The sequence below is a fragment of the Lithobates pipiens genome, unplaced genomic scaffold, assembly GCF_037356315.1.
Source record: "Lithobates pipiens isolate NorthernLeopardFrog02 unplaced genomic scaffold, aLitPip1_a1.2 Scaffold_8, whole genome shotgun sequence".
Taxonomy (NCBI): domain Eukaryota; kingdom Metazoa; phylum Chordata; class Amphibia; order Anura; family Ranidae; genus Lithobates; species Lithobates pipiens.
The window spans coordinates 78,455,793-78,482,670 of NW_027507903.1; the positions used below are offsets into that span (position 1 = coordinate 78,455,793).

The 26,878-nt window shown below is 39.8% G+C and overlaps 1 protein-coding gene across 1 annotated transcript in view; it reads left to right on the forward strand.

Annotated features, from left to right (window-relative positions):
- Positions 1-26,878, forward strand: part of UNC13C (unc-13 homolog C) — an 857,791-nt gene that overhangs the window by 738,448 nt on the left and 92,465 nt on the right. The window contains exons 30-31 of the mRNA XM_077472480.1: positions 7,964-8,044; positions 20,647-20,794. Coding sequence (XP_077328606.1) covers positions 7,964-8,044; positions 20,647-20,794 — 229 coding nt within the window. The remainder of the gene's footprint in view (positions 1-7,963; positions 8,045-20,646; positions 20,795-26,878) is intronic.

Here is a 26,878-nt window from a genome sequence, read left to right on the forward strand (position 1 = left end):
ATGAAAAGTGTTATCATATCGGGGGATTTAATTATCCATACATTGACTGGGCGGAGGAAACCACACATTCATCCAAGACTCGCCAGTTCCTAAATGTCTTGCAGGACAATTTTATAGGTCAGATGGTAGACGTAACAACTAAAAATAAAATGCTACTGGATCTACTGAATACCAACAATACAGACCTGATCATGGATGTGGAAATATGGGACAATTTAGGTAACAGCGGTCACAGGTCAATTGGCTTCAGTATAAATCACACAAATAGGAAACATAAGGGGAACACAAAGACACTGGATTTCAAAAGAGCCAACTTCCCTAAACTACAACCTTGCTAGAAGGCATCAATTTGGATTAAAATCTTAGGAACAAAGAACAATGGAGGAGAGATGGGTTTACTTTAAGAGCATATTAAATAAGGGCAATAGCCAATGCATCCCATTCGGTAATAACTTTAAAAGAGCAAAAAAAAATGTCCTGGATGGCTTAACTCCAATGTAAAAATGCATAAAAACGCAAAGGAGAAGGCCTTCAAAAAAATACAAGGTTGAGGGATCATCATCAGCATTCAGACTTTATAAAGAATTCAACAAGAAATATAAGGGTGCAATTACGATGGGCAAGATAGAACATATAAGACACATAGCGGAGGAGAGCAAAAAAATCCCAAGAAATTCTAAGTATGTAAACAGTAAAAAAGGAGGACAGACCATTTTGGCCCCATAAAGAATGAGGAAGGTTACAAATGATGGGGAAATGGCGAAGGCATTGAATTTATTCTTCTCCTCAGTCTCCATGAGGGAATCGGGAGGCTTCAGTAACCAAAACTGCAGTGTTTATCCTCATGAGACATCACAGGAAGCACCTTCATGGTTAACAGAGGACAGAATTAAAATTAGACTTGGCAAACTTAACATTAATAAATCCCCGGGACCAGATGGCTTGCACCCGAACGTACTTAGGGAACTCAGTCAAGTAATTTCCAGACCATTGTTCCTAAATTTTTACAGACAGTCTACTGACTGGAATGGTACCAGCTGATTAGAGAAAAGCCAATGCAGCATCAATGATAGTGTTTTATTCCTGCGCTACCACTGGTGATCTATCAAATGTCAGGGGCTGCTGCTACTACTAGAATGGATCACACCGTATCAGGATGAAGTCACGTGATGTGATGTCACGCATAGGGACGGGAAGGAAGCTGACTGGATGCACTTTCTGCTGATTACTAGAAAAAGGCTTTTTTCTATCTATTAATGTGTGAGTACCCTGTGTATGAAAATTTTTAATAAATGCTATTTGTGAAATACTACACTATGGTATTCCCTCTCTATTAATCTATTGGGTCCTATGGAGCAATAAGAATAAAATTTAAAGGAGAAGGTGACCGAATTTACCAGGAGAGAAGACATATAAAGAAATCTATATACCTCTATGCAAATCCCTCCTTGCTATAGGTAAGGGGCCACTGCCCACTAAAGTGTGATCACAGCGGGATTAAGCACTGGGAGACCCACACTTCAGTTGAATTTGCACAAGTTTGCACAAAGCACTTGCACTTAAAGGAGACTGTTGTTTATTTATTATGGAGTTGAATATTTATATCTTTTTCTTTTTTTTCTTTTTGATGGATTTCAATATGTATATTTAATCTATAGAGGCCGGATTCATTCTGATATAACGTATGTTACAGCCGGCTCTGTAGTGCGTTTACTACTATATATATTTTATGTTTAATATTAAAGTTTATTTCCATGTGATCAGGAGAGGATACCCTCTTTTTGGTCTAGGTATACTCTTCCTTGCTTTCTTGTATATCATTTGTTTATTATTAGGGTGGTTCACTTATATCACCTCTGGAGAGTGTTTACCTATTTGCACATTTATAAGACGCACTTGGCACTTTATGATCACAGTTTTTTGGCTTTGCACTCGATTGAAGCAGTTGGGTTTCCATGGAGGTTTTCAATTGACTCTGTAGTGTAGTTACTTTTTTTTTTTTTTTGCATTTTCTCTGCACTTTATCAAAATAGTATTTTTTTAAGAGACTGTTTTTAGTTACTTACCATTGTTCACTTGATTTTCATTTATTTGGATTCTATCACCTCTGTGGTGTGTTTATTTTATTTTATTTAATGTAGCACTTTGCACTTTTTGATATTATTCAGTAGACATTTATATATATATTTTTATATTACACTATTGATTTATGTAACTAGGCATTATACTTATCACCCTCGGAGGGTTATTTAATATAGGGGCAGCATAATACCAACATATCTTTAGTTAAATGCAACATGAATATTTAAAAAGGGCCCAAAATACATCCCTGGGAATTACAGACCAGTTAGTCTAACATCAATAGTTTGTCAACTCTTGGAGGGGACTATATACAAGATTTTAGTAATGAGAACAGTATCATTAGCAGTAATCATCATGGAATCATGAAGAAACGTTCTTGCCAAACCAATCTATTAACTTTCTACGAGGAGGTGAGTTGTCATCTAGATAAAGGAAGGCCCATAGATCAAGTGTATCTGGATTTTGCAAAAGCATTTGACACAGTTCCCCATAAACGTTTACTGTACAAAACAAGGTCCGTTGGCATGGACCATAGGGTGAGTACATGGATTGGCTACAAGGGAAAGTACAGAGGGTGGTGATACATGGGGAGTACTCAGAATGGTTAGGGGTGGGTAGTTGGGTCCCCCATGATTTTGTGCTGGGGCCAATCTTGTTTAAATCCTATTTAATTTGTTCATAAATGACCTGGAAGATGGGGTAAACAGTTCAATCTCTGTATTTGCAGACAATACTAAGCTAAGCAGGGCGATTCAAATTTTTAGTGGAAGGGAGTGTAACACGACTCGTGGCCACTCATTAAAATTAGAAGAAAAGAGGTTTAATCTTAAACATTGACCCCACTGTTAAAGACCAAGGCCTTATTGTAGTCAGGTATTAGATATTTTGAAGATTAATGACTTTCGATTCTTTTTCTCCTATTGATGGAACATGAAAACAAGCTCTTTATTAGAGTGCTCTGTAACTTTAAAAAAAAAAGGGCTCTACAGAAAACTCTGTGCAGTCTAATAAGGTGATTGCTCTTGTAGCTGGTAAATATGTGGCCCCAGTCAAACTCAATATGGACTCCAGACTGAATATTACTTGTACTGTGGTGCCCTGGCTGTTTCAGCTTGTGGCTTCAAGGACTCTAGAGCCTTATATTAATTAGACATTGCCTGTTTTCAAGGCCACTGAAGTTCTATCTCAAGCTCAGCCATGTCATGCCTTTGTGAGATATCAGTTCCTAGTGAACATTGACATTATTGGGTTGATTTACTAAAGACAAATAGGCTGTTCACTTTGCAAATGAAATTGCACTTTGGAAGGGAATTTTCCCCAGAGCTTAGTGAATGTGGCAAAATTTCATTTTGCAAACAATGGGTATATAGATGATTGGGTAATCACACGTATGGAGATTTTTTTTTAGAAAAACAGCATTTTTACTTACACATGTTTGAATTATTAAAGTCAGTAGAACATTACTTGATTTATTAAGCTCGGATGAAAATTAAATTGCAAAGTGCAACATTCTATTTGCCTTTAGTAAATCAACCCCTATGGGTTATATTTGTAAAGCAGTGGATGTGGCTTCCGCCAAATATTCTGTAGTGATGAATCAATCACTGCTATGTACTTGGAACATTCACCTGCAATTAATGTTTTGTAAATGTAACATTGCTATATAAGTATGCCCCAATATTTTTTTTTGTCAACAGTCTGTTTATATAGTATTAAGTATTATTTTGGTTTCAAAGAATGTGATAGTCAGAATGGTAAAATTAATTTTGTGAGCCAGAGGAATGAATAGCGTACTGGAAATCCAGAAACTTGATGAAGTTGGGTAACTTTCTCATTTTCAATCAAAGCCATCTTGGGGCCAGGGTTAGCTGGGGAATTGTTGCACTTAATGAAAGTACTTATTTCTTTCTTCTTGGGGGGTGATCATGTGAGTCTTGTTGGTTCTCTGGAACTTTTCATAGTAGATAGAATGTAAGATGTACTTTTTCTTGGTTAAGAAAGCATGCTATAGAACAGGGGCTCCAGCAATTAGCATCCTCACTCAACCATATATAAATCCATGTAAATGACTGGCATTGTCCAGTAGAAAGTTAGATTGGAACTCTTTAAATTCAGTGAATGTCTTTGAATTTTATATACCATAAGTGGATTTACAAACAGTTACTCTGTGTTGGATAATGAAAGCTTTGTTGGGTATTTTATAGTACAAGTATTAAATGTTGCTTTACCCTGAGATTCTAGTAGCTCTCAATAGATTCAAAGTTGCTTTCCTGCTGTCTGTAATGATAGAGTAGCCTGTTATCGTGCAAACCGCTGAGCAAGTGTAGAACTTGTTTCTGAAGTTACAAAGTCACTGTTATTTTACCTATTTTGTCACTGCATTCTGAAGTAAGAAGAAATTTTTAAACAATGATTGTAACTGATTATGCGTTAATTGAACGATCAGTTAGTATTCAGTTTTATTTAAGAAAGCAAAACAGTTTATGTATTATTATTTTTTTATTCAGAAAGTAATTGGTGATTTGAGCTTAGCAAATGGCTTGTCCTCTACTGCTTTATACTTGTGATTTAATTAATAGTTAGCAACAAAGATGTAGCACAACTGCAGAAAGGAAACTAACGGGAAAAAAAATATTAGAAAGTCTTTAAACATAAAATACAAACATAATTTATATAAATAAATCCAGTTATAAAGTTTTTAGCTATAGCTTTCAATGGTTTCATAAGGTGAAAAATGCACAAATAAAAAAATCAATATATTTTACAAATAGTAACACAGATTTTTAAGGCATCATAAACTTAAAAGACCCTAGCCCACCCTTTTTTGAGGCCAATTATAGCCTCAGCCCCATATGGATGGGCGGCCACTTCTTTGAATACTGTGATACATTCTTTGCTACAGCTCCCATAGGTGCACGCCATTGCCCTATAGTGCATAGCTTCATAGTTTTATATAATCAAATTGAAAGGCTAGCTGAAACTTGTCCTTTTTTAGTGCTAACATGAAGTTAGCCAAGGGAGGGCTGCAATACTTGGTAGCTGGTTATAGTATTTATTATATATGACTATTTTACTGTTACTCCGTATTAACAAAATCACATTCAAACAAGTCTGGAAGTCCCAGTCGCTGTAGAGATATAATTGATACTGACTTTCTCAGTTGTGATTGGCACATTTTAGCTCACAAACAGTCTGTCTTCTATTTATACCTTTTGACCTCCGGAAGGTCTACCCCCCTTCATGAGCAGGCCATTTGTTGAGATACGGCACTGCGTTAATTTAACTGATAATTGCACCATTGTGTGATGTTGCACCCAAACAAAATTGACGTCCTTTTTTACCCACAAATAGAGCTTTCTTTTGGTGATATTTGATCACCTCTGTGGTTTTTATTTTTTGAGCTATAAACAGAAGAAGAGTGTCCATTTTGAAAAAAAAAAACGCAATATTTTTTACTTTTTGCTTTAATAAATATCTCCCAAAAATATATAAAAGGACATTTTTTTCCCTCAGTTTAGGTCGATCACAATAAGCATATATTGATTGGTTTGCACAAACGTTATAGTGCCTAAAAAATAGGGGATAATTTTATGGCATTTTTATTAGTCATTTTTTTAATGTAATGACAGCGATCTGCGATTTTTATCGAGACTGTGTTATTATGACGGACACATCGGACACTTTTGACACTATTTTGGGACCATTGTCATTTATACAGTGATCAGTGCTATAAAAATGCACTGATTAGTGTGTAAATGACACTGGCAGGGAAGGAGTTAACCACTAGGGGACGTAGAAGTTGTTAAGTGTGTCCTAGGGAGTGATTCTAACTGTGGGGGGGTGGACTTCAACTCACATGACAGCGATCACTGCTCCCGATGACTCTATCATCTCTGTCATGACACAAGGCAGAACGGGGAAATTCCTTGTTTACATACCTGTACTTCCCCGTTCTGCGGCTCTGTGACACGATCGCCAGGAGACCGGCAGACATTGAGTCTGCTGGTCCCGTGGGCACAGTCACGCTGTATGTGGCTGGCGCGTGCGCCTACTATCCCCGCCTTTTAAAGGGGACGTACAGGTATGCCCATTTACCCACTGCTCACACAAATATCAGTGTGTGGCGTGCAATGGCAAGTAATTAAACTTAGCTAATAAAAAAATGTAAAAATCGAATTTCTTCATACGTTTAGGCCGTTATGTATTTGATACATATTTTAGGTAAAAAAAAAATCCCATTAAGTGTTTACTGATTGGTTTTCCCAAAAATGATAGAAACTATCGTATACTGTATATACTCAAATTTGTATTTATTCATTTTTATACTAATAATGGTGGTGATCAGTGACTTATAGCAGGACTGTGATATTGCAGCAGACAATTTGATACTGACACTTTTGACACCAGTGACACTAATACAGTGATAAGTGCTAAAAATATGCACTGTCACTGTATTAATGACACTGGCTGGGAAGGGGTTAAAAATCTAGGGTGATCAAAGGATTAACTGTGTGCCTAACAAGTGTTTTTGTGTGTACTATGTGCTACTTTTACTAAGGGATGTGCTGGATTTTATTCCCTGCTTTGCAGGGAAACAAGATCCAGCACATCCTCGCTTACAGGATGGAGCTCTGCTTTGTTTACATAGACATAGTTCCATCCAGTCTGTCTCCTCCCCGATCAGTGGCTGTCAGTGGCCATCCATTGGCCAGCACCCACTAATTGTGATTCTGCACAGAGTGGCCACCCTGTAGCAGTAAAGCTACAATGGGGGGTCACTAAGTGGTTAAAGGGTTTGTTAACCCATATATATAAAATGATGCCAGGCCCTCTATTAGAGCCGGGCATTGCACACCATGTCATTCGTTTTTCAAAATGAGCATTGTAAATACCTAATTTGAGCTGTCTTCGGGGACCGGTGACATGACTCACGGCCGCTTTCCAGCTCTGATGGATGGCTTCTGAGGGAGGGGCCATTATCTCCCTCTGATGTCAGCCGGGGAGATTACGTGACCACTTGTCTCCTCCACAGAAGCTCTGTCTTGGAGCTGTAAAGCTCCCGCGAGTCATGTGACCGGCCTGAAGACAGCTCAAATTGGGTATTTACACTGCTCGTTTTGTAAAATGAATGACACAGTGTGCTATGCCAGCCTCTAATAGAGAGTCGTGAAAATGTAATGATTTGATTTTACAAGCATTAGCAGCGGGGCTGGGCCGGAGACAGAGGCAGATGACAGGGAGAAAGGAAGGGAGTGAGGGGGAAGAGAGGAGAGCAGAGGGGACAGCGCATGATGGAGGAACGCACTTAGACCATGGTGTTTAGGGCGGAGCTGCCCTGGTTATCGTGGTCTATTTAGAGAGGGGATACAGGAAGTGCCGGAGGGGGGCAGATTACACAGCACAAGATCTGTGCTGTGTAATCTGCTTTATGGGACCAGAATCTACCTTTCTACCTAATCAGATAATGTAAACACTTCCTTGCCAGTTCAGTCCTGTAACTATCATTACCCCAAATTACAGATGATTTGCAGTGACAGTTATTTTACCAGCAACAGCTTATTTTTCTATTACCAACACAAAAAAATAATTTCTGGCAAGACATAAGAATAATCGTTATTAGCTCAGGGTAATGTGATGTTTGTATAGTGTGCAGCTGCATACAGGGTTACACCTGTTATTAGCTGGGCATATGCAAATGGTTGAGTGCACATGAATTATATGAATTTCTTTGATTTAATAATCCCAGTTAATCTACTGTGAATAATATTTCTACATGGGCCAAGAAATAAATGCTGCAGAATTCATATTAATCAGCAATTTGGATACATTATAGATATTTCTGTGTAGAAGGCCTCATTTATTTTATTTTACATTTTTTCAGGACCATGTCATTCGAGAGGAAGCCAGGAGCCTCACTCCTCGCCAATGCTCCATTATGGAAGTCGTACTCGCCACTATTAAGGTATCGTGAACATTCATTATGAACATCATGCACAAGTGAATTGGTCTTTTTACAGCTGCTGCCTCCTGTAAATATATTAACTGGTACTTCTGAATCATTTCTCTGCTACTTAATGCACGTTCTATGGCTTATCTGATTATTCTCATTACAGAGGTAGAATTTGCCTTGGGGAGTAGGAAAGATATTAACTGCACATTGACTCTTCTTTTGCTCAACACAGAAAGAATATTTAGAACCCTTGAGACAACTGGACCTTATATTTTTTGCCAATAGACTGTTGTTATAGAATTTAGGATGCAATCAGAGAGAAATATGTCGGACCGCATGGTCAGAAAACATGGCTAATATATGGTTATATTAGATGCAGGCATGATCACTACTGTACAGTAAGTGGACTAATGGTTATAATGCACATTGTGAGAGTATAGTGCAGTCCTTGGACAGTAGAGCATCAAATACAACAGCATGCCTCTATAAAAAGCCAGTACTACAGTTAATCAATCATTTTTAGAACACATAACAAACTGGATAAAGACAGCTGATAATGATAATGGTGATGATGATAAAGTCAAATGGTTATCACTTATTCTACCAATTAAAGTGGAACTTCAGCCAAATTATTTGTACTTTTGTGTAAAGTGTGAAAATAATGGGTGCTTTCTTTGGGTTTTTGTTGGATATTTGAGAAATTAAGGATTTCCCAGCTGAAATGTCAACAATAAATACCAAGTACTCAATCCCAGATTTAAGTCTGTTTAACGGTGACTTTGGAATCTCTAAGCCCTTGTACACACGGTCGGAGATTCCGATGCAATGTTTCCTATCGGACCGTTTTGTCGGATATTCCGACTGTTTGTGGTCTGCATCGGACTGTTTCCGTCGGAATATCCGACGGACCAAGTTTTCGAACTTGCCGGTAAAATTTTCCGACAAAATGCTTCTATCAGACATACTCCGATCATGTGTAGCCTACTCTGACGGACAAAGTGCCATGCATGCTCAGATCAAATTCCTAGACCAAAGCTATTGGCTACTAGCCTAAACGTAGTCCCGCATAACGAAATAACATCATCACGTTATGTACAATCGGATTTTCCAACAACTTAGTCTGACCATGTGTATGCAACATCACTTCCGGACCTCTTCTGGAATTAATCAGTCGGAATTACTTCGACGGATTTGGTTGTTGGAATCTCTGACCGTGTGTACAAGGGCTTAGATTAAAGTGTTTGAACATTTGCAGTGAAATGGGAGACTTGAAGCGCAATCATTCAGTAACCACAGAATCTATATACTGTATAATAGGAAACATAATATACTGTATATACAGTCAATTTGGTTTTGAAAATCCATATATATATAATTTCAGCCTCTGAGATTTTTAATGCTAATTTTTAATATATGCATATTCCCATCAAACCATGTCCTTATGTATAGATAAACAGTAAATCATACATTCTCATAGCGGATATATTGAATCTTCTCTCCTTTGATCTGCCTGATCTGACAAATCTGCTTCTGTTGCTCTGAAATCCCAAGCAATGTTGTCATCCCTACTCAGCCTCTTGTTTAGATTACAGAATTTGCCCCCTTTCCCTCATCCCCACAACATAAAAGGTACTGAAAGTATTCTATTCCAAAAGAGAAGAACTCAAGAAGGGGTGACAGCACTTTCAGATGTTAGCACAGTAGAGCAGTCATGAGCCAAACTGCTCTAGGATCAGTTTAACTAGAGTTTGTTGAACATCAAATGAGTTTGAATGCCAAATGCAAACTCCATTGAAATCAATGGGGCTTAATTCTGTTAAATTCAAAATGCCCAATTTCTGGACTAATACGCAAGAGGTCGTGAAAATAGAATAGGGATGGGTAGTTCCCTAGGGAGCATGTACCAATGCAAAACTTTTTTTTTTCAATGTATCTGGGAGCAATATTTTTTTTTTTAAAGCCCTGACATTTACAAAACACAAATGTATGATTTTTATATTATAGGCAAATTACATCTCCCTCCTTTTTTAAAGGATAAAGTGGCACACAGGGTCTATTATGTATTGTGAAGGACCTTTGGAGGGGTCTATGTTCTTTTTTTTTTTTTAAAGAAGCTGGCAACAATAAAGTTTAATTTGCTAGCATTTTGAACTGTCATATTTTTTCTTTGTAAGCCCTGGTTCACATTGGTAGGATTTGACATGTGATTGGACAATTGGCAGCAATGGCACCGTCCTAATTGGTGCAACGCTGCATTTGCAGCATCGCATCGATTTTAAAAAGTAGTTTCTGTACTAATTTTGGGCTGCAATTTACATTGACATCTGTGCAGAAACCTGCACAGATGTCTCTGAAATCGCGGCTAAAATCGGGACTGACATGCGGGAGTGAAATCGTGCGAGTTCAGAACTCAAACGGCTTCATTCTCACAGCTCAGTGTGAACCTGGGCTCAATGTCAGTTTTGTGGTAGCACATCCTACCTCAAGGATGCAAAAAAATTGTGTAGAGCCGCCAAAAATGCACACCGACCCTTTGAGTCTGGTATGGATTTTAAGGGTGGTCATTTAAATGAAGCACACAAAAAAAATTGTGAGCCCCCCCTAAAAATGCATATCAGACCCTTTTTCTGAGCATGCAGCCTAGCTGGAAAGGAAAGCGGGGAACTTCCTGACTCATACCAGGCCACATGTTCTCACCATGGGTGGGGGGACTTTGCCAGGGGGACCATTGGCTCCTCACTTTGGAAGAGTTTTCAGCTCAAAGAGGGAATGAACAGTTCACTGGTTTCTTAGCAAGATAAATAGATGGTTTTTGTATTTACCGCATTTTTTAACTCCTTGGCACTAAGCGCACTCAAATATGGGGCCTAACGGTGGCTGGGCCTTGGTACAGAACAGCCGCATATTTACATGCAATAGCGCCAGTAAATCTGTGCTGAGAGAGTCCACCCAGCATGCTCCTGGCACAGTTACCAGCGGCTTACTGAAAGCCCCTTTTTGCAGCTTGCGATCGGGAGCTTTTCAATCATGTGAATGCTGTGAGAGCCAATCATGGCGGTTACATGACCATAAGCCCTGCCCCAGGATGCTAAACCCCTTAAAGGGCTGGCAGGCGCCAGCTCTAAGGGGTTAAAGAGACAAAATGTTGGCAAATGTGTATGTATTGCAGAGATGTACAGAATGTATTTTCTATATTGCCCAGGCACACATTTTAATTTTGGTCAGAGTGGAAAATGCTCTCTTTCATATGCTTGCTCTCTAGTATGTAACTGTTCCTCTCAATAACTACAGTAAGGGCTCCTTTAAGTGAGCAGCAGGCAGAACAAACAATAAACAATGTTGTGCGAAAATGAAATCAACTGAGAAATTAAAGCCTGAATGCAAATCATGTTTTAATTAATCTGCTTCTTGAAGGCAGTGCTGCCATTTGAACACACTTTGCTATAAATGTGGGCAAATGGAAATATAGCTGGAGAGTCAAACCAAGTTTGCACTTTGAAACAAAATGAACTAAAAAAATAAATAAAAAAAATAGAACAAACTTTAGCATGGAATTGTCAAACCTCTCCTGGGCTTCCATAATTACCTTTTCAGTTAAAGATTTTTACAAGCCAATTATAAATCAAGAATAATATTATATTCTCCAAAGCATTTTGCTCTCAATAATTAGCATTCTGACATGTCATTACATGTTATTATTTAAATGTCATTTGATAAATTATATTGAAATGCATATGATTGTATATAAATAAAAAAGTCCGGACGATGACACTTAAATGTCACGTAGGCCCTGATGTATCACAGTGTTTCAGGTTTCAAGCCGGAATGTGAGCAAATAGCTAATTACACATTTTAACTATACACAATTTTACAGATTTTCCAACCAAAAGGTTTGTGATTCATTACAACTTTTCCTGTGATTTACACACGCTGTACAGTCAGGCAGATAGCACACTTTTTTCATGATTCGGGAATAAATGAGTATTTCTAGCTCTGTCTAGTGACTCCGGAAGTACTTATTGAATCTTTCTGGCTTTGCAGAATGGCAGAAGTGTGCAAAATGCACAATTACAAATCACTGAAGTGTATTTCCACTTTTGCACCTTGAAGAGGAATTAAAGTAAGAAGAAATATCCCCAGTAATCATATGGCCACTATGTATAGCATTTATATACTCACCAGGATAAGAATTTGTGTTCTAGGATCTTTCTTATGCCGCGTACACATGTAGCCGTCTATCCGACGAACTTAGTCCGGCGGACTTCCCGCCAGACTGTTTGTCGGACTTTCTGAACGGGCTACTTGCCCACACACGGCACTTTTTCAGCGGACTAATACGGTGTACTAAGTCCGCTGTACTATCCGCCCTACTTTTGAAATGAACGGACTCGCCCACACACGCGGAGGAAAGTCCGCTCATTTCGAGCGCGTCTTCAGGTAGGCGGGGCCCGCGAAGGAGATGTCGCTGGCCCCGCCACCTGGTATGGAGTTAAAGGGGAACCCCAACGCCGAAAAAAAACGGCGTGGGGGTCCCCCCAGGTCCACATCAGACCCTTGTCCGAGCACGCTACCCGGCCGGCCAGGAAAGGGGGGACGAGCGAGCGCCCCCCCTCCTGAGCCGTACCAGGCCACGTGCCCTCAACATGGGGGGGTGCCTTGGGGAAGGGGGGGCCGCACGGCCCCTTCACCCCAAAGCAACTTGTCCCCATGTTGATGAGGACAAGGGCCTCTTCCCGATAACCCTGGCCATTGGTTGTCGGGGTCTGCGGGCGGGGGGCTTATCGGAATCCGGGAGCCCCCTTTAATAAGGGGGCCCCCGGATACCGGCCCCCCACCCTATGTGACTGAGTATGGGGTACAATGTACCCCTACCCATTCACCTGTAAAATAAAGTACAAAAAAAACACAACACACAAGATAAAATAATTTATTGCACAGCTCCGGGGGTCTTCCGTCTTCGGGGGTCTTCTCGCCGGAATCTTCTTCTAGCTCTTTTGCTAGCGCAGGAGCCCGGCTTTCTTCCTCGCCACGGCCTCTTCTTCCGACTTCGGGGGTCTTGTCCCCCTCTTCAGTTCTTCTCCCGGGCCACCACGCCTTCTTATAGCTCTTTTACAGGCGGTGGCCCGGTCTTCTGTCGCCGCCGCCGCCTTCTGTTCTTTTGTTCTTCTGTTCTTCTCTTCAGATGTTGCCTCGTCGCTCGCTCCGCTCAAAATGACGGGGACCGGGCGTGCGGCGACGTATATAGGGACATCACTGGATGATGTCCCCGCCTATTATGATGTCACAGTCCTCTGGGACTGTAACACCATAATGGGCGGGGACATCATCAGGCGATGTCCCTATATAAGTCACCGTGCGTCGCGTCAGAGCCATTGTGAGCGGAGGATCTGACGAGGCAACATCTGAAGAGAAGAAGAGAAGAAAAAACAGAAGGCGGTGACCACAGCGGCGACAGAAGACCGAGCCACTGCCTGTAAGAGAGCTATAAGAAGGCGCGGTGGCCCGGCAGAAGAACCGAAGAGGGGGACAAGACCCCCGAAGTCGGAAGAAGGGCGGCGGCGCGGGGAAGAAAGCCGGGCTCCTCCGCTATCTTCTTCTAGCTCTTTTGCTAGCGGAGGAGCCCGGCTTTCTTCCCCGCGCCGCCGCCCTTCTTCCGACTTCGGGGGTCTTGTCCCCCTCTTCGGTTCTTCAGTCCGGCGAGAAGACCCCCCGAAGACGGAAGACCCCCAGAGCTGTGCAATAAACTATTTTTACCCTGTGTTGTGTTTTTTTTTTACTTTTTTCACAGGTGAATGGATAGGGGTACATTGTACCCCATACTCATTCACATAGGGTGGGGGGCTGGTATCCCTTTAATAAGGGGGCCCCCGGATTCCGATAAGCCCCTCGCCCGCAGACCCCGACAACCAACGGCCAGGGTTGTCGGGAAGAGGCCCTTGTCCTCATCAACATGGGGGCAAGGTGCTTTGGGGTGGGGGGCCGCGAGGCCACAGCACTCCCCCATGGTCCAGCAGTGGACTGTTTCTGGAATCCTCAGGTCCAGAGCAGGTCTGTGAAGCCTTGTGGACTTGATCTTGTCCCCCTTCCCCAAGGCACCCCCCATGTTGAGGGCACGCGGCCTGGTACGGCTCAGGAGGGGGGGGGGCGCTCGCTCGTCCCCCCTTTCCTGGCCGGCCGGGTAGCGTGCTCGGACAAGGGTCTGATGTGGACCTGGGGGGGACCCCCACGCCGATTTTTTTTGGCGTTGGGGTTCCCCTTTAAGTTCATACCAGGCGGCGGGGCCAGCGACGTCTCCTTCGCGGGCCCCGCCTACCTGGAGACCCGCTTGAAATGAGCAGACTTTTCTCCGGGCAGGAAAAGTCCATTCATTTCAAAAGTACGGCAGACTGGCACACACACGGCCGCCGAAATGCAAGTCTGGCAGGAAGATGGGAGTGCAAAACTACTTTCTAAGTCCGCCGTACTTTCGGGTCAAAAAAGTATGCCGGAGGCTACACACGGGGGGATTGTCTGGTGGACTTCAGTTTGCCGGACTTTTCCACCCGATTGTTTGATCGTGTGTACGCGGCATTACTGTTTCTGCATCTTGGTTTGTTTTTTTATCTGTTCCTGCCTAAGCCGGCACCATGTTTGCAGTAGCCTTCCGATTCCAACCTCATCTGTACTTCCGCCCTTTTCTCCCTGAACAAGCCAGAATCTCTGGCATGCTCAGTAAAGATTGACCAAGCCTTGTTTTAGTATACCGTTACCGTGGCAATGGCCCGGCAAACCAATAAGAGCACACATGCAAATTTCCTTCCAGTGTTAAACATGAATGTCCTTATTCACACCCCTGTGGTGTCGCTGGTCACATGGGGTGTTTCAAAAACACTGAGATCTCGTGGGATTGTGATGCTGTGGAGCTCTGCTATCAGAGGCACGGCACATAGATGCATAGACTGACGTCTTGCTGAGTGTGCCGTAAACGACAAAATGCGCGTGTGCGAATATCGTCACTGAATCAGATATTGGCAATATCTCCTAAACAGCGCATTTTGTGACATTTTTACTTTCAAAGATTTTTATTCATTTACAAATAGACAAACAATGAATACAAGTTTCTCACGAGGCAATAAACAAGCCTCCATATTACAGAAGAGAACAACAATAGTGATATGATAAGGCCAAGAATCAGAATGCGGTTCCACTATTACGGCCGAGAACTCATGCAACTATGTTACCTGTTCCAGGATCCCGGAGAGACCATCCCGGCACCCCTAATGGGAACATACTGTGCCTGGATAGCCACTCCTGGAATCCAGGAGTGTGACCGTTACCAAAGACAAACCATAAGTTTTGTGATTTACAACAGTAGTTTTGGTACATAGCCTATGTACCTCGAGGGGGAAGCCCTTTGACCCCATTACCTGCCGGTAACCAGTACATAAGGTCGTATCGGTTGCAGTGGAGGGCCATATTGTATACAAGAGGGGGAGGGGGAAAGAGGATAGAAGAGGGAAAAGAAGAAGAAGAGGAAAAGACAGTCAGCAGGGCTTGAGCCAGCCGTGGGGAGTAGTTGTGAGTTTGTTATGCCGGTATTCCCGGACGGAGTGAAATTACCATATGATGGGCCCAGGGCTCCCAGGGGGATTTAAACTGGTCTTTTGTGTTTGTGACGTTTTTAAAGCCACCTACAAGTAAGTGATTGCAAATTGCTTTACATGGAGTAAAGTTGGGCAGGGGAGTTTCCAACCACTTTAATTCGGATAACACCTACTTTATATTTGTGACATGTTCTCATTTATATAGCATACCTTTAATAAAATAAATGAATGAAAATGTTGCTTCTCATTTTAGAAGCATATTTCTGATATACCCAGCACTGGAAAATCCTACTTAATTTTTCTATGTTTATGAGGGACTGGGGAGCTGTGTTTGCTATTATTAACCCTGGTATTAAGGAAACAAATGCGGAATGACCTCCAATCATTCTAGGGACTTTATACGAACGTATGGCTCAGTAAGGCCGATCGTTCCATCCCTGGGACTTTAAATGAAACTGTAGCCTGGTAAATTTACACATTTCCATCCCTTGTCATATCAAAAGAGGGGGAGGGGAGGAAGGAGGTGGGACTTTATATGAAGCATGTGGTTGCAAAAACAATAAGTTGGTGAACATATTGGAATTTTTATTGATTGCCCAACAATATAACTGAGCATAACAGATGAATACATATAACAATATTATCATACAAATACAAATACAGTAATATAGTACATCAGATCACAATTGAGTAATAGCGCATGCTATGGCAAGCAAGAAACCTTCCAAAGTTCACCGGAACGTATATTGGGTTTAAGCAGTAGCATCCAGTAATACTTGCAAAACCTATGAGCTGCTTGGTCCCATGGTGATAAAATTTTGGGGGTGAGCTTGGTATTCAATTAATATGGGTTGAAAGTAGAGAGCTGCCATATATTATACTTTCAACCCATATTAATTGAATACCAAACTCACCTCCAAAATTTTATCACCATGGGACCAAGCAGCTCATAGGTTTTGCAAGTATTACTGGATGCTACTGCTTAAACCCAATATACGTTCCGGTGAACTTTGGAGGGTTTCTTGCTTGCCATAGCATGTGCTATTTATTACTCAATTATGACTATATTACTGTATTTGTATTTTTATGACATTATTGTTATATGTATTCATCTGTTATGCTCAGTTATATTGTTGGGCAATCAATAAAAATTCCAATATGTCCACCAACTTATTGTTTTTGCAACCACGTGCTTCATATAAAGTCCCACCACCTTCCTCCCCTCCCCCTATTATTAACCCTGTCTGTACAGTTCTGGCAGATCTCATCAGTTACAAAATGGATTTGAACACTGTCAGTACTAACAAAGGGTTACAGATTTAGAAGTCTGGGCGTTAATGTTTGTCATAAGTTTTTCAATTGGAAATTGCTTGAGGCTGGCCATGATAAAAAAATGTAAACTATAAGAATTTTTTAGACTGTGCAAGGGGAGATACACTTTAAACAAGTATGAATATCAGCAGTATATTTAACAGCTCAATCGCACTATTTTACAATTTATTAAAGCACTGTATGTCTGTTAATTTTGAGTGGGCTCCAAAGCAGGAGATATAGCTCCAGTTGTATTTTTTTTATTGCTAATTACCAAAATACACATTGTATGTTATGGTGTGCTGAATTGTGTTGTAGCATAGATGTGATTAGTAGGTGTGCTGGGATGTCATTAAAAATGAATGATAGAGCCACAAATCACACTGTGATTGATGTGTTACAATATGTTTTTGCAATGCAGTGGAGTGAATGGGTTCTAAGTTGTAGCAGGTGATATAGCTTTTTATCAATACATGATGGTTTTGTTCTCTCTCTTCAACTTTATTACATTGAACTGTTAGATTAAAACCAACTGACATCAATTTATGGGTTGACTTATATACTGCAGCCTACCAATCCTTATTATGTGGTGACTCCATTAGTTTTACTATTTAGGATTTTCCTCTTTATTTTCACCTGGTGATCCAACCAGTAAATATCAATAAAAAGGGAAACTAAAGGCAGCAGGGCTCGAGCCAGCCATGGGGAGTAGTTGCAAGTTTGATATGCCGGTATCCCCGGCCGGAGCAAAATGTCCATATGATGGGCCCAGGGCTCCCAGGTGGATTCAAACTGGTCTTTTGTGTTTGTGCCCTGCTGACTGGCTCTTCCTCTTCAGTATCACAATTATACTGAATTTATAAAAACATATATATTTTATTGCAAAAAGTCATTTAAATATATAAAGTCATATAAATCACAGACCTCAAAAGATATCACCATCTATAGATATTTTGGTATAGAAGTTGCAAATGTCAATTGTCATCTATCCAAAACGTCAGCATGTTTTGCGGTTGTAGCCGCTTCTTCAGAACTTCACATTTTCAAATGACAAATGCCTTGTTACATGTGATTTCAATCTAGAAGTCACAAATTCAAACATATGTTTCAATATTATGAAAGCATTTTTGACTTCTAGATTGAAATTACATTTAACAAGGCATCTAAAATTTGAAAATGTTCAGAAGAAACGTCAATGACTGTGAAACGTATTGACTTTTTGGTTAGATGACAATTGCCATTTGCTACTTCTATATCAAAATATCTATAGATGGCGATACAATTTTGGATCTGTCATTTACATTACTTTTTATATTTTGAATTACTTTTTGTAAGAAAATATATATGTTTTTATGAGTTTACTGCAATTTTGATACTGATGGGCCTTCCTTGAACAACCTTTACTTTCCCTTTTTTCTTGATGATATAAACTAAATTGGGTTGATGGCCTTTCAGTATAGGAATGGGCCTTTCCGTCATATAATGCTCCCACACTTCTATGTGCAAATTGTGATCCAACTGGTAACACACTTCCTCTCCTAAGATGTCTCCACTCTGGATAGAGGAGAAATGGAGCCACCCTTGGACTGCAGAATTATCAGTCTGGGGGAGGGTAATGTTAGACTTGCAGATTTTGATGGAGTTGACCAACATATTAAAATGTAACTCCGGTTAAAGGAGTTGTAAATGCAGAAGGCTTTTTATCTTAATGCATGCATTAAGATGAAAAACCTTCTGTGTGCAGCAGCCTCCCCAGCACCACCTATAACTTAACTCTCTCTCTCTAGCGATGTCCACAAGTGTTTTAGCCATTCAGGACTCCCCTCCTGATTGGCTGAGACACAGCAGCACTGCCATTGGCTCCCATGGCTGTCAATCAAAGTTAGGTAGCCAATCAGAACAGAGAGGGAGCAGGGCTGGGCCGCAGCTCCGTGTTTGAATGAACACAAGGAGCTGTGACTCGGCTCGGATGCCCTATAGCAAGCTGCTTGCTCAGGAGGGAGGGGCCAGGAGCAGCAAAGAGAGACCCAAGAAGAGGAGGATCCAGGCTGCCCTGTGCAAAACCACTATACAGAGCAGGTAAGTATAACACGTTTGTTTTTTTTTTAAATCAAGACTTTATTATCATTTTAACACTTTTTAAAAAGTGCAATACTCACCTATATGGCTGCAGCATCAGTGCAATGCTGCAGTTGTCCTCATTGGCTCTAAGACTAAGAACTACTGCACAGTGTAGTGGCACGGTGGTGTAGTGGTTAGCACTTTCACCTAGCAGTAAAAAGAGTCGCTGGTTTGAATCCCAACCATGACACTACCTGCCTGGAGTTTGCATGGTCTCCCTGTGCCTGCGTGGGTTTCCTCCGGGTACTCCGGTTTCCTCCCACAATCCAAAGACATGCAGGTAGGTTAATTGGCTTCTGTCCAAAATTGGCCCTAGTATGTGAATGGGGACCTTGGATTGTGGGCTCCTTGAGGGTAGGGATCGATGTGAATCAGGTTGAACTGGGTGGACTGGTGTCTTTTTTCAACCTTACTAACTACCCTCACTTGTAATTTAGCAGCCATGTAACAGCTGATCGCTCAGTTTTTGGGTCTGTTCTAAGCACAGAGTGGTGACTGTCAGCCACCGCTCTCTGCTCTGCCCCTCCAGAATTCACTGGAGTGCTGGGCAAGAGAGAGGCAGAGCAGATTAGTAAGCTGCAGGATAATACATTTTTGTTTAATACTGCTTTAACCATGCAATTAAATGACTGATAAACCATTACTACAGAGATAATATGTAAGTCTATGTATGAAATATAACCATGAAAATATGCAATATCAAACATAGAATATTTGTCAGAACAAAAACACCTCACTGAGAAGTTAGACTTAAAAGTTTTACGTTTGCACATTTATGATTGATTGCACTTTATTATTGATGTGAATTAATTTATGTGATAATTGATGGTATTAATTTTTTTTATATACACATATTTAATAGGAAGTAAGGTAGTGCCACATATTATGTATTATTTAAGAATTAAAAGTTAGAGATAAGTGCAATAGAATCTGTTGTCATTCAACACCTCTTGATATTAATGTAAGTGACACCAAAAACTATACAACTTAGAGTAGAAGTTCTCCCAAACACTAAAATCTGTAAATCTACAGGCATCCATGATCTAAGACTAATCTATCTAGCCCTGTAAAGAAGAAATTGCTATACATACCTTTTCTGAAGCCGCTCTGGTCCAGCCCCGCGATGAGCTGTCAGCTGCGGCTTCACTGTGAAGGCAATTGCAGAGGAAACAGCCAACAACGGAAGCCCCAAAGTAACTCTATGGGTGAGGTCACTTCCCTGGCATTTCACAACCATTATTGGTTGTCTCCTGCACAGAGCTTCGACCTCTGAAGACCAGACCGGTTCGGCTTCAAAAGATTGTGGATGCATGTAGATTTATAGATTTTCGTTTTAGGGTGAACTTCTACTTTAAGCTCCATATAGCAGCTATATACAAAAGAACAAGGCGTACAGGTAAAGAAGCTTAGTTAGGGGTCTTTTTTACAAGCAGCCATCATTGTTGTAGGACTCAGTGGTGTAAATTGATTTTATGGTTGCTGCTCTCATAATCAAACTCATAAAGTATTCAGCCCTTTTATTATGTAGGATTACAGCATAGAAGCATAGTTACTATTCTTTATAAATTTCTCCTATCCTAATGTCTGTTTTTACTATAGCAATACTTTCATGCCGGGGGAAGCGGTCTGAAAAAGAATTTCTTGGAGAAGAGCCCAGACCTCCAGTCTCTGAAATATGCTCTTAGCTTATATACTCAAACTACTGATGCTTTGATCAAAAAATTTATAGATACTCAGACATCTCAAGGTAAGTGTACTTCATTTATATTCTTCCAGTAATTACAATCCACGGCAAGTACTAAAGATATGGAAATAAACAGCAGTATTTAAAGGAATGGCAGAGATGCCATCTTCATTAATATTCTGTAAATTATCCAGATTGTCTTTAATGAATTAGCACAGCTTCTCTCTTTTCTGCAAAACCAAAACTAAAGACATGTTATTGTTTGTTGATTGTATGGGGTTATTTGATTATACAGCAATGGAAACATAAAAATAATAATGTTTTTTCCTAAATGCAGAAAATACATATACAGCTCTTGTGCTGCTAGGATCCTTTTGCCCTTTGCCTTTGGGCTACTAGGTAGAAAGCCTCTTCATTCTACCCACAGTAATGATAGGTTAGGATGCGTGAAACCTCTGTACAGCTCTAAGCAGATTTATTCTAAAAGTTGTACAGTGTGTGCACTCAAACAGCTTATTAGTGGGGCTCAGAGACAAAATTAAGGGGTTTCTACTTATTAGTCTAAAGGAGGAAAGTCATCTTCAAGTTACAAAAGCAGCATAACACTCAAATATCATTTTTATGGCTTTTTAACATTTTGCTATCATACCCTATTTGTAATAACATAGAAATGCCTTCTGTGATAGCAACAGAAGGACCCTTATATTGTTCACATTTAGAAAACTACAGCTAATCTTAATCATGTGTATTACATACATAGAACATAACTGTACATAAATGTAACTATCATACATTTGAAATATTAAGTATTGCCAAATTCTGCCTTACGTGGCTAATGCTGGCCATACATTTTCTTGTTAAATTTTCCTTTAGATTTACCAAAACTATATAATATGAGGTCAAACCTAAGCACGTTACATTTGTATGCAATCAGGCAGGCCCTTGTACTGCATAGCTGAAGGCAATTCTAAAGGAAATTGAACAAGAAAATTGTATAATGTATGGCCAACTTAACGCTCTACAAAACTCTACAAAAGGAACAAAGCATTAAAGCAGGACTAAAGGCAACATCAATTACCTTTGTTTCAACAGTCCAAATCATACGAGGTCCCTCACCAGCCCTGTCATCTTCTCCTTAGCTTCTTCCGGGTGCTGGTCTTAAGCGTTTATTGGCTGGCACAGGATGACATGCATATGCAGGATGCAGTCGTCCTGGCACACAAGCAATGTGCTGGAATGTAAACTGAGCTGCTCTTAAGCATTATATAGGGGATTTTGAACAGACAGCTAGGTGTATATTCTCACAGAAAATATATGCAATAATAAAATCAGTGAGATAAAGAGCCTGCCTCTTAGCATATTTGTATTTGTTCTCTTTTGTTCCACTTTAAAAACAGTTCCTAAATTTAGAGTCATATTGACACACACTCTAGAGCCAGCTTCGGTGGAAGCTCAATAATCTATATGTAAGTTGTTTGGATTGTGAGAGAAGCACCTAGCACAAACCCATACAAACAAATGAAGGAACATATGTACTGTATCACAGGTAGGATTAGTACCTAGGATACGTATACTGAAAAAGAGCTTACCCTTTTACCACTGCACTGTCAGAGTTTATAAACACGTAGACATTAGAGGTAGAGTGCAGCAAGTGCATTAGAGGTAGAGGGGGTGCACCAAGGCTGTGGCAGAATGTTGTGTAAGGCTTAAAAAGAAAGGGAGGGATTGATACATTCCCTATTCACTATGGTTTTTGCCAGTGTTTCCTGTGCAGAAGTGAGATTTGAGTGATCATACCTGACTAGCTGGGGTTTAGCCACTAGGAACAAAAAACACATGTGTTTCATCTCTCTTCTTATGGCTTGTGGAGTTTTGTTGACAGATTCTAAGCACACATATTGGTCACTTAGGCAGTCCATAGATTTTCTTTTGGTTCAACCAGAGGGCTGAACAAAAAAAACTTGTTTCCCTTCACACATTTGAGGTGGATAGGGGAATCCTCCCCGCTGTGCCATTGTATGCTGACACCAGGGAGACTTTTTGCCATCAGAATACACAGATCAGGGTTGAATGTTATAGCTTGCAGAGCTGATTGAGCTGGACAAATCTGACAGAGCAGGTGTACAAAAGTTGATTGGTAGAACCACAGTGCCCATTCATGGATCCAAAACTCAGCTGGTCCTGGCCTCAGTGGTGCCCATGTTTTGGTAGAGATATTCTTTTATCAATAACCCTCCCTACCTTTCCTCAGATTTGCACTATATTGTGTGGCAACACTGTATTCTCGTGCAGCTCTCCCCTGACTACATTGTGTGGCAGGTCTCTCCCCAATACTTGCATTACATTCTTTGAAGGATCCCTCTTCACTGTCTGTGGTAGCTTCTCTTGAATATCTACCCCACTGTCCACACTTAACCATGATCATGTTTGCACCTGTTCCCACTGTTCTCTATCTTGATCATTATCATCTGTTATAATCAGCACCACACACTTTTGGATCCCATGTGCTTTTGTACAGGATCTCAACTCTATGCTTTGTGACTGCTGCCTAACTACCAGTTTTGTGGGCAGTGTCTCTGTTATTCTCTATGCCCCATTCTCCATCAATCTATCATTTCTTTAGTTCTTTGTCTCTGAATACCTTCCCCAACTTATCATAGAGTACTCCAAAGCATCCAAACCAGCTACCATTCCTCTTTCCACCCCTTAGCAACAATTCTTGCTCTGCCTCTACTCTCTTGGCTTGACTTGGATCAGCTTACACGTTATCCCCCTCTCTCCCAGCCACAATAAACTTCCTTTCTGTCCTCCAACCATATTTAGCCCTTCTTTACCTATTTACCCATTGGTCCTTGATCAGATCATGCACATCCCCTCTATCTCCTGTAAATGGTAAAGTTTTCCCAGCATCGTTCTCTTCTTTTTGTCCATGATCATTGACTATTTGCCCCTTCTGTCTCTCTTCATTTTCTCACCATGTTCCATGATCAGATGACTTTGTTTATAAATAAGGTCCTTGCACAATCCGCTTACATTTTATCACGCGCCATGGTTGATTTCATAAGGTGGCATACTTTCCCAAAATGTTAATGTCCAGCTAAAACATTGTGTTTTTGGCAGCAATGTTTATCATAAATAGGAACTAAAAGGTCTCTATTGGATATTAAACAAACATAGCAGCTAGCACAATACCAAAATACAATGCAAATATATCAAACCATTATGTGTCACCACAAATTGAAAAGATAAAACAAAGAAATCCAAATGTGAAGCCAAAACCTGTGAATTCAGTGATTCTTCATACATATATATGTACATGCATACCCCACTTTTAAGTACGCAATGGGGTTTATTTACTAAAGCTGGAAAGTGCGAAATCACGCTCACTTCTGCATAGAAACCAATGAACTTCCAGGTTTTATTACCAAAGCTTAACTGAACAAGCTGGGTTTAGAAGCTCATTGGTTTCTATGCAGAAGTGAGCCTGATTTTTCACTTTCCAGCTTTAGTAAATACACCCCATTGTGTACTTAAAAGTGGGGTATGCCTGTACTGTACATATATACAGTATATTCTGTATAAAATGGAAGAGTGACTAAACTAGTAGGGCAGAGATGGAACACACGCCACTATGCATATGCAATCCCGCCACGGCCATCTTGGATTCTGGAATATGAGTTGTTTATATGATATAAAGTGCCTTGTTGTCATCTCTTCAAGTGCATTTACCACATTAAGTTGGTGTTTTAATCGGGATTACACTATAGAAAGAGTATCTTTTTCTTTTTCATGATACTACAGTTTACCCAACTGAGTATATACACACAGCAATCTATTACAATGCAGCAGTACCATCGTTTGACATGTGATTTTGAGGAAATCTGGATATCCTAGGATAATAGGCAAGTGCTGGTTGACCACTCTTAATTGGGGTCTTATGATTCTAGTTAGCCTCCCTCTGTTGTACACCAAGGTGCTGTGTGGTTTATTATTAAATTTGGTGGCGTTTGATATTCACATCTGTCATTTCCCTCATAATCGAACAACCACTGAATTCACAGTTTTTGGCTTCACATTTGGATTTCTTTATTTTATTTTTTCAATAGTTTCATATATTTGCTTTGTACTATTGTATTGCACAACAATTCTTATTTATCTAAGCACCTCACTATTGTTTTGAGATGTTTATTATGCTAAGTACTGTATATCAACATAATACAAATCTCTGAAAGCCCAAAAAACATTTATTAGTGGGCATGCATTTTCTAGCTCAGTTTTGCAAACTAAAACTTATCAACTTTCTAAATGAGCTGAGATTAGTCAAAATATATACAAATGGTTTAAAAAGTAACTTTACAACTTACTAGATTTTGTGAATATTCATTATAATAGTCAGCTATGGGGTTTTCATAAGAGAGAGACTTTGAAATGCCTACAAATTGCACATTGAAACTCATAGCCCATCGTGCACCCTGCTGTTGCAATTTGGCCACTTCTAAGCACACTGCTACTTATTCCTATGAAAATATTTTTTCTTATTTCTCAGAATTCTTTTTTATGCCAAGGTACTAAACCCATAGTTAGATACTGATTTAAATGGCTCTGATTAGAAGTAATGTTAGAGTACTTTTAAATATTTGTACATTTCACATAACTCTTGCTATTATTATACTATATAAAAGCCATGCCATGAGGCTTTTAAGCTAACAACAATAACTGAAACACACATTGTGAACAGAACTCATTGCATATATATTTTTTTCTATGTAAGTTATGTATTCTGAATGAATGGCAAAAGGTTTTTTAGGATATTGGCTGTATAGGCATATAGCAGATTTCTGAGAATGTATCTATTGTAAGAAATAACCTGTGCATACAGCAGATAGTACCTTGTTGCTAGTGAATAAAGGATTTTTTCAATAGAAACATCTGGTGATAGGTGCTTATTATATATGATTTGTATGGAATTTCCCTTTTTATAAAAATAACTTTCCAAATGAAATAGCTTATGTAGGGGTTTTCTGTCATTCTTAGTGTATTTTAAGGGTTAAAAAGGTAACCAAGAAATAATATATACTGTATGGTTAACAGAATTACAGTTATTATAGTTATTTGCTATTTTTCAGTTCTGTATTAATGCAATGGATAGCAAGGAAGAGTCCACACAAAAGCTTCTTAACCCCATTATGTCCAAAGGTAAAACAAACCTTAAAGTCTAGACCCAATTTCACAACTTTGACATATGTTAGTAAAGCTGATTGCAACTACTTAGTGTATCCAGGTGTAATATACCTTTTTTTCAGGATAAATTGGTCTTTCATTTAGTGCTTAAATGGTAACAGATATATCCTGATGTTTTTTTTATTATTATCAAAGGAAAACTGTAAACAAAGGAAAAATTGTAAAAACATTTTTATTTTAATTTAGCTGCATATTTCTTGCTATTACAATATTTTACCACCAAAGAACAATCCAAAATACATTTTCCTGTTCCTGATGATCGCAGTGATACCACATACTTGGATGTTATTTGTTGCTTGTACCCATAGTACAGCCCAGAAACAATGGCGTGCATTTTGTTATTGAATAAAGAGGGTGGTGTTGCGCTGTTCTATAAAATAGCAAGAAGATATATAAAGGGATAATACTAAGTATAAGCAGTATATTGCTGTAATTCTCATAAGACACCAATAATTATAGATATAAAGAGGCACAGAAAAAAGAGAAAAGATGGGAGTTCAGATATATTGCAATCCTAAACAGCCAGCTTCAGTGATTTTTACCTTACTATTTAAAGTGCTACGTGACAACAACATATAATATTGTGCAACCAGTGCAAAAAATGCAGAAAAATTCCAAATGTGCAAATATTGCTAATGTAAACAATAGAACAAAACTTGTGCAAACATCCGTAATAAAGTGCAACGTGAACAAGTAATGAATAATTAAATACAATAGTATATATGATATACTCAAGAATTGTAAATTGGTATCATGCAGAGGCACAGGTAGCAATGTACTGTGCACCTGACCTGTGCAAAATAAACATAAACACCACAATAGTAGCCAATTAATAAATAGATGCCTTACAGAATAAATAAATCCAAATGCATAAGATAGATGATAATATATTTATAAAAAAAAAAA